Here is a 9,709-nt window from a genome sequence, read left to right as displayed (position 1 = left end):
TATGCTTGCCCCCACGACATGCCAAATGTTGTGTCTTGATTGAAATCTGCCAATGGTTTATCTACCAAAGTTATCACAGGAAAACAGTGCAGTGACACGTGGTGCAAACTTGCAGTGGAGACACACACAGGAATGTCAGCTTAACTAACGCCGCGAGCAAGTGAAAGCTTGCCGTGAAGCCAGCTGAGCACTCGGCTACACATATTAAATCACCGCTTCGCGCTATACTGACACGAGAAGAACAATGGCTGATTGAACACTTCCGCTGGCTTCAGTAAGCAAAGGGGCTTAAAGAAGGCATGCGCTATCCATGTATTTTTAGATTAGTGGGGTGGTGCACCTTGGACGTCTGAAATGCCCGTTGGCAGTTTTTGGTTTTATATTGTCTGTTACTGTGTATACGTCCGAGTACATAAATGCATGTCGATGAATGAATAGATGTTAAAAATAAAAGAATAAATAAATAAACACACCGATTCACTGATTTTTTTTTTTTGTTTTTTTTGTTTTTTTTTTGCTGTTCCCTCTCCTCCACCCTGCCGAGCAGAACCATGACAACATGCTGACGTTCGAAGAGTTTCTGGAAGGATCCAAAGAAGACCCCACCATCATCCACGCCCTCGACCTGTGTGACGCCAGCCGCTGACGTCACGCCGGACTCCGTGACGCTGTAGCGTCCCGGCGGCCAGCGATGACGTCACCCTGCCTCGCCGGCTGTCAGCTCTCTCGCGTGGTGACGTCATGTTGAGCGACGGCGTGACGTCATTGACGATTGACGTCATTTCAGTGCGCTTCCCCCCCCCTCCCCCGCCACTCCAACCCCCCCACCCCCACCCTACCCCCCCCCCCCCTTTCCCCCCTAAAGCGCCGATTCCTGTCCATTTTGGGGGGAGGGGAGATGGGGAGGTGGGTGGGTGGGGGATGGGTGGTGGAAGGGGTTCATCATCTTTGCTTCTTTTGTCATCAAAATGAGTTGTTATTTACTATGTTTTGACGTGTTGTGTGTGATGCATTATGAGTGTCTGTGTGTATATTTCGGTTAAAAAGGTATACAGTTTGGGTATGGGAGGGTGGGAGTAATGGGTAGAAGTTTCTGGTTTTTTTCGTGAAATGGATTTTTTTTTTTTTTTTTTTTTTTTTTTTTTTTTTTTTTGTGGTCGTTTTGGGTATCTTCTTAAAGGTGTTTTTGTTGATGTTTGTTTGTTGTCGTTTGGTGTTTTTGATGATCAACTTTACATACGTTTTTTTGTTTTGTTTTGATTTGTTTGTTTGCTTTGTGACTTGTCATGGTGTACCCTTTCCAGTGGCTGATGACGAACGTGAAGAATCAAATCAACCAGTATTATTCTTGTGTCAGTGAACAAAACTGAATCTCGCAGTTATTGTCCTTATTTTTTTCAAAGCCCTGCAGATGCAGTCTGTGTGGAATTCTGACCCCTCTCAGCTTAGGAATTATGTCACCATAATTCATCACAATACATTGTTTGTATTCTTACTTATCCGTTGGCAGATTGGGATTCTGATTTTTTTTTTTTTTTTTTTTTTTTTTTTTTTTTTTTGATATTCATATATTTTCCATGGACACATTCATCTATTTTACCATGATGTTTCTCGATTTATATTAGCAAAATTGAGTGTTATTATTCATCAAACCTTGATCGACACATCTAATACAAAAGACTTGCACCCTGGTCACAAGCTGAAGTACGTAGTGTTACAGTTACAGAAAAAGAGGTAGAAAGAAAGAAGAAGAAAAAACTCCAGGCCACACTGGGACTCGAACATAGGAGCTGTGTGGCCTCAGTAAGTGATGGTAGGTGTTCCCTCCACTAGACCACCTCTGTCTCCTCTACCTGGCCACACTAGGACTCGAACACAGGAGCTGTGTGACCTTTTTTTTTTTTACAATAAACGAGTAGACTGAAGTGAACACACCTGATGTTTTACCATTGGGACTGGCTTCCCTTGTCTGATTACAACATCTTCATTTTTCTCTCCCCTTTGAGGTTGATTCAGAGCAGAATGTGTCTGGTGGTTCCCATTGGCTGCTTAACTGCCATTGGCTGCTCAGCTTTCTGTCTTTAACTGCCATTGGCTGCTCAGCTTTGTCTGTAACTGCCATTGGTTGATCAGTTTTCTGTCTGTAATTTTCATTGGTTGCTCAGTTTTTGTATCTGTGACCAGTCACCATGGGCTCCTTCTTCATCTGATTCTCCATTGGTTGCTGGTGTGGGTGTTTTCAGGAGTTACTTTGTGAAAGCGCTTGAGGTGCAGAATGTTTGTCAAAGGCCCTCGTTGTGGGAGAGGATCGGATCTTCATGATGCTAAGCGTTGTAATATTCTCCTGTGTGGGGCCTGTTATAACAGTTGACTGAATTGTCATTGTTACATAAGCATGCCTCAATCTCATCCTGCTGCTCAATTTTGTTCTGTTTCTTGGAAGGTGTTGCACAAACGGTCTTCGCAATGCTGAGTTTGATTGGCTTGAAAAATTAATTTTTCCCCATGGAAGCTGACGCCAGTTCCATAGACTGGAGTCAATTCACGACGCCAAGAAAACTCAGCGCTGCTTAACCCTTTCACTGCCAAACTCGTATTTATGCAGCAGCTAGGTAGAGGACCTATGTCACAAAAGGGTGACCAGATCATGGGTCTGTTATCCATGAACCTACTGCTCTTTATGTTCGGTGGTAGGATAGGTTACATATTCTACACATCACAGGGAGAATCCCCGGCTATTCTTAGACACCATATTTTCTGTGTTTATAGCACAAGGGAATTTTGCACTCTAAAATGAGTGGCGGTGAAAGGGTTAATGAAGTTCGGTTGAACAGCCCCATCCTATTTCTATACAGTCATTTTAGTGTGTGTGTGTGTGTGTGTGTGTGTGTGTGTGTGTGTGTGTGTGTGTGTGTGTGTGTGTGATACTGCATTGTCTCAGATGATGCACGTGTGTGTGTGTGTGTGTGTGTGTGTGTGTGTGTGTATTCGTGTGTGTGTGTGTGTGTGTGTGCGTGAAACTCTGCTCGTCTTTTCTATTTTTGTCTCTCATTGGTGTTATATATCGTTGATGGTGTACCTTTTGTCTGGTGCATCATAATCTGTTGTGTGTGTTATTTACAATCATCCTCTCTTTTCCTCCCAGGCGGTTGGTTGGTCGGGGGGATGGAGGGATTGGGGTGGGTGGGGGTGGGGGGTCGGGGAGGAGGGGGGTGAATTAGTCTGACGTGTATGTCATAGAATATCTCTTCACAGGTTTAGTGTGCTTATTTCCGGAGTATCTGTTATTAATCTGGGTCGTTGTTGTTGTTGTTGTTGTTGTTGTTGTTTTTAATCACCAGAATACCTTTATCACGAAAACAACAACAGGTGTTTCAGAGGCCAGAAGAATAGGAATTGGTCACTTGCAATTAAGTGCAAGTTCTTATAGAAGCAGGGTGATTATGGTTAAGAATATTAAGTTTTCTGTCAGAGAAAGGCACATGTAATGATATATATTTGCACACATACATACATGCATACATATATATATATAAGTGTTTGGAAGTGAAGGTAGGCTTCATGAGTGGCATAGCTGTGATCATTTGTTTTTCTGATTGCCTTAGTCATGTAGTTTCCAACTAAATGACTTTTTTCCCCATTTTTATCACTCTTGTCATAGACTTCTTTTTTTTTCTTTTTCTTTTTCTTTTTTTTCTTTTTTTTAAGTCTATATTCATTATGACTTCTTGGGTTTTATTCACAGATATTTGTCTTATCTGTTCCGAGACAACTATTCATGTGATGAACTTCTTAACTTTGATATGTTTGTTGTTGTTTTTTTGGGGGACGGGGGTTTGGTTTTTTGTGTGTGGTTTTTGGGGGGTTTTGTTTGTTTGTTTTTGGGTTTGTTTGTTTTTTGTTTGTTTGTTTGTTTTTGTTTTTGTTTGTGGTTTTATTTTGTTTGTTTGTTTGTTTTGTTTTGTTTGGGGTTTTTGGTGGGGGGTTTTTGGGGGGTTGTGGGGTTTTTTTTGGGGGGAGGGGTTGGGGGGAGGGGGGTTGTCGTATTTGTTAATGTAATAATATTTCATTTTTTCAGCATCTATTCATCTGAATATATGACTGTTTTCATATATTCTAGACATTAGTGTATACGAGGACAGTGTAGGTTTTTTTTTTCAGTGTCTGTTATTCATGCAATAATGTCATGCTCTTCCACATGTTAATCTCTTCACATTTTCAACTTCGCGTTGCTCGTTGCAAAAAACTTTTTTTTTTGGATTAAACATTTTACGTGTATGGCTGCAATTTAATTACATACATACTCAGTGTATCATTCATTGGAAATCAACACCTGGGTGAGGGAACCTCCCGGAATTTCATGAATACTTGTGGTGTGATGTGCTCAATGTTTGGATCCCCAATTTTATTTTGGGGGGGTGTGGGGGGGGTGGGGGGGGGGTGAGGTGGGGGGGGGGTGTCTTTCTTCTCGTTTTGACAAAATTCCATGGGGACTTTAAAAAGTGACAGGCTTTTTTTGTTTGTTTTTTTGTTTTGTTTTTGTTCCCTACTTTGAAGTTGTTCACTCTGAATATATTCTTGTATGGTTTCTTTCTTACGTGTGAAACAATTATTGTGCATGTCCTTCCGTTTGGGATAACTCTGTACGTTCCTATGAATAACTGTGTTCCCCCCGAGCTTCGAATTGCCATTGTACATGACAGAAATAACTGTGTATCCCTGTGGTTTCGATTGCCGTTCTGATTTCTCTCTCCTTCATTTTTTTTTTTAACTGTCAAAATTACAGTCCCGAATATGGTGTTCCCACCCACCCCACACGCCCCTCCACCCCTGGCATGGTTTTTTTTGTTTGTTTGTTTGTTGTTGTTGTTTTTTTGTTTTTTGTTGTTGTTTTTTTTTGGGGGGGGTGTTTGTTTGTTGTTGTTTTGGTTTTTTTTGCGACTCTGTGCCGGTGACCTATAACCGTAAAAAAAATAAAAAAATAAATAAATAAAAGACCACGACCTTCCTGACGCATGAAGCAATAATGCGATACAGAAAGAGCTGATGCTCCATGCAACAAACAAACAAACAAACAAACAAAAAGTGTAAGCTTTGTATCATTTTAACTTTCTGGCTTCGTTTTGTTTTTTTGTGTTGTTGTTTTTTTTCTTCCCCTCAACCACAGGCATCCTAGCCTTTCTAGCTAAGCTGTGTAATGTTGTTTTGACTTTTAGCTTTTCTTCAGTGATGGAAAAACTTCTCAACCTGCACATTTTCTTTGCTTGTGAGTGTTGTCTCGATCTTGGTATGAACCAGCTGACCTGTACAGTTCTGCTCGACTGACTGCAAAATTCTAACACGACCTGAAAGTCTCTCATACAGAAAGTGCATACTCAGTTGGGTTTTTTTTTTCCTTTCTTTTTTTTTAACATACGGGGTTTTAAGTGTTCTTTTTTATATATTGTTATATATATAAAACATAGGCAAAAAATGTACATTTCCATACAAATTCGGTATAAAAGATACAATTTTTTTATGCAAACGCTCTAAAGTGTGCTTTTTTTTTTTTTTAAACATGTACGGTACGAAGTATACTTTTTTTTTTCACATGTAGTATAAAGCATATATTTATTACACACATGTGGTGTAAGCTAAACATTTTCATACACATGTTGGCATAAAGCGTAGATTTTTCTATATACATGTTAAGTGTACATCTATCTTTTTTTCTTTCTTTTTTTTTTTTTTTCTTTCTCTTTTTTTTTTTTTTTTTTTTTTGGTCTTTTTTTTTAATGTTTAGTGAAAAGCACTTTTTACACACATGAGCTGTATAGATTGTGCAGTCTTTTCTTCTCTTCTTCTCCTTCTTTTTCGTTCGTGGGCTGCAACTCCCGCGTTCACTCGTATGTACGGGAGTGGGCTTTAACGTGTATGACCGTTTTTAACCCGTCATGTAGGCAGCCATACTCCGCTTTCGGGGGGTGTGCAGTCTTTCTCCTTACATCCTTGACAACGGATGGAGTGGTTTGGGTTTTTCGCAGACTCAGTCGGCTATTTCGCGGTGTTCATTACTCGCTCCGCTTTCTGAAGGATGACGGGATCCCTAAATGTGTCCAGTTGAATGTCCGAATCTTCTGCATTAACGCGCGCGCGCACACACACACACACACACACACACACACACACACACACACACACACACACAACACAACACACACACACACACACGCACACGCACACGCACTCAGGCACACTGTTAGCAGGCAGAAATGAAAGACCAGCTTTTCTTTCTTTTTCTTTTTTTTTTTTTATCTATCTATAGATATTTTTTAGCTCATTTACAATTATAACCATGCAGTCTACCACATCTTCTTCCTCCCACCCCACCCCCCCACCCCGTCCCCCACCCCACAAAAAAACCCAATAAATATAAAAGGATAATTACCAGGGGACACAAGAATTATGATTCACGTTTTTTTCTGTGAAAATTCCAATATTTTTCTGTCCATACTTAGGAAAGAAACTCTTCTTTTTCTCTTTTTTTAATTCATTTCCCTGTACTGTTCCCATGATGACTTCTTTTTTTTTTAATTTTCAATTCATATTCCTGTACTGTTAACATGGTGAATGTCATTTTCTGTGTCTCGTTTTTTCCTTCCCCCCCCCCAACCCCCCTCCACCTCCCCCTTTTTTTTTCTTTTTTTTTTTTTCATCGATGTTGTGTGTCCTCTCCCACATACCACACCCCAGCTACAAACGATCACAAGCCTAGCTGGTCAACACGCAAAATGACCAGCCATTTCGCTCATACAGATAGATGTCCAGTGAGGTTGAACGTTCAGACATCAAAGCCAGGCTGATGAAGGTAAAAAAAAAAAAAATGATAATGTCAGGTTGATGAACTTCAAAGTGTTAGGCTGATGACCGTAAAGACGAAAGGGTTAACAAAGGTTGACGAACAATCTCATAACAAATCCAGGTTGATGAATGAAAAGATATCAGAGGATGGTGAACGATAAGATAACAAAAGTCGATGAATGAAAAGGTGACAGGTTGATGAACATAAGGATAATAAAGCCATTTTGATGTACAAAAAAGATTACAAGGGTTTATGACTATTAGGATAAGCAAAGCCCTTTGATGAACGTAGAGATAACAAAGGTTGATGATGAGCATAAAAATAACAAAGACATGTTGATGAACAAAAAGATTACAGAGGTTGATGAACGATAAAGATAACAAAGCCAGGTTGATGAACAAAAAGATTACAGAGGTTGATGAAGATAAAGATAACAAAGCCAGGTTGATGAACAAAAAGATTACAGAGGTTGATGAACATAAAGATAACAAAGCCAGGTTGATGAACAAAAAGATTACAGAGGTTGATGAACATAAAGATAACAAAGCCAGGTTCATGAACAAAAAGATTACAGAGGTTGATGAACATAAAGATAACAAAGCCAGGTTGATGAACAAAAAGATTACAGAGGTTGATGAACATAAGGACAACAAGGCCAGGTTCATGAACAAAAAGATTACAGAGGTTGATGAACATAAAGATAACAAAGCCAGGTTCATGAACAAAAAGATTACAGAGGTTGATGAACATAAAGATAACAAAGCCAGATTGATGAACAAATAGATTACAGAGGTTGATGAACATAAAGATAACAAAGCCAGGTTGATGAACAAAAAGATTACAGAGGTTGATGAACATAAAGATAACAAAGCCAGATTGATGAACAAATAGATTACAGAGGTTGATGAACATAACGATAACAAAGCCAGGTTGATGAACAAAAATTTTACAGAGGTTGATGAACATAAAGATAGCAAAGCGAGGTTGATGAACAAAACGATTACAGAGGTTGATGAACATAACGATAACAAAGCGAGGTTGATGAACAAAAAGATTACAGAGGTTGATGAAGATAAAGATAACAAAGCCAGGTTGATGAACAAAAAGATTACAGAGGTTGATGAACATAAGGACAACAAGGCCAGGTTGATGTTCGTTAAGATAACAAAAACTGATCAACATAAAGATATAAAGAAATAGCATGGTTGATTAAAGTAAAGATAAAGCCGGATTTAGGTACGTTAAGATAACACTGAATTAAAGGTTGATGAACACAAACAAAGCAAAGCCAGGTGGAGAAAAAAAAAGGTTGATGAACATGACAATAAAGCCAGGTTAATGAACAAAGTCAGGTTGATAAACAGAGAGGTAACAAAGGTTGATGAATATCAAGAAAAAAAAGAAAAACACAGCCAGGTTGAAGAAGAGATTCTTTGCTCACCTTTGCTCAAGACTGTGCGCATTCAAACACCCCCACCCCACCCCCCACCCCTCCTCTTTAGCCGCCCATCACGCGCACCTGCCCAAACACGTTATACATGTCTTTTCTCCGTTACTGCGCCCGCTTGCCACCAGCCAACCCCCACTGTTCAGAACTGCTGTTGTGTGTGATAATAATCATATCATTATTATTACCATCATCATTATTATCGTTATCATTATTGCCTAAAGCCCAGCACCATGCACAGGGGATGTTGCTATTTTGCTGTCAGGATCAGCTTGCAGTCAAATCAAAGCGTTCAGATTGATTTGGGCGGTTCCTGTTTCAGTTATGTACCCTGACAGCGATATAGACCCACTCCTGCAGGGAACAGTTCTGGTCCAAAAAAACATCCGCAGAAACCTGCAATGAATAACTCACTGTCAAAAGATACCCGTGTAAAACTGCTAATGAAGAATTCCAGTCCAAAGAAATCTACAGAAATGTGCAATGTGTGATTCTAGTCCAAAGCTTTCCGCAGAAAACCCACAATGAAGACTTCCAGTCCAAAGGATATCCACAGAAACCCAAAAGATATCAGCAGAAACCTGCAATGAATATAGTCCAAAGAATTCCACAGAAAACCCACGATGAATAATTCTATGTATGAATCCATAGAAAACCCACAAAGAGTAATTATTTTCCAAAGATACCTGCAGAAAACCCACAATGAATCATTCTAATCCAAAAATATCCACGGAAAACCCATAATGAAGTCAGAATAATTCTGGTCCAAAGATATCTGCAGAAAACTGCAATGAATGATTCTTGTCCAAAGATATCCGCAGAAAACCCACAATGGATAATTCCAATCCAAAGATATTCACAGAAAACCCACAATGTATAATTCTAGTCCAAAGATACCCGCAGAAAACCCCAAATAAATAATTATAGCCCAAAGGTATCTGCAGAAAACCCACACGATGAATAACTCTAAAGATATCTGCAGAAAAGTGCAATGAGTAATCATCATCAAAAGATACCCACACAAACCTGCAATGATTAATTCTAGTCAAAGAATAGGCACATAAAACCAAAAAGATATCCGCAAATAAACCACAATGATTTATTCTAATCAAAGGATATCCATCGAAAACCAAAAGATGTTCTTTGGAACCTACAATGATTGAATCAAGTCAAAGGATATATACCGAAAACTAAAAGATATTCTTTGAACCCCACAATAATTAAATCTTGTTAAAGGATATCCACCGAAAACCAAAAGATACCCACAGGATGATTCTAGTCCAAAGATGTCCATAGTCATCGGTGCCAGCAATCAAAGTTGTGTTTGTGTATGTGGTGCATACTCTCTCCGTGTCGGTTGGACCTCTGTGTATGATTATTATTATTATTATTATTATTATTGCTGCATGGTAAAGCGTGTC

The 9,709-nt window shown here is 39.4% G+C and overlaps 1 protein-coding gene across 1 annotated transcript in view; it reads left to right on the top strand.

Moving 5' to 3' along the window:
- LOC143276263 (neuronal calcium sensor 1-like) overlaps positions 1-734 on the top strand; it is a 263,875-nt gene extending 263,141 nt beyond the window's left edge. The window contains exon 8 of the mRNA XM_076580750.1: positions 548-734. Within this exon, the coding sequence (XP_076436865.1) occupies positions 548-646 (99 nt within the window). The 3' untranslated portion in view covers positions 647-734. The remainder of the gene's footprint in view (positions 1-547) is intronic.
- The last annotated feature ends 8,975 nt before the right edge of the window (positions 735-9,709 follow it).

Source organism: Babylonia areolata, chromosome 31 (assembly GCF_041734735.1).
Source record: "Babylonia areolata isolate BAREFJ2019XMU chromosome 31, ASM4173473v1, whole genome shotgun sequence".
NCBI lineage: Eukaryota > Metazoa > Mollusca > Gastropoda > Neogastropoda > Buccinidae > Babylonia > Babylonia areolata.
The sequence above is the reverse complement of the archived record's forward strand: the minus strand, read 5'-3'. Positions and strand labels throughout refer to the sequence as shown.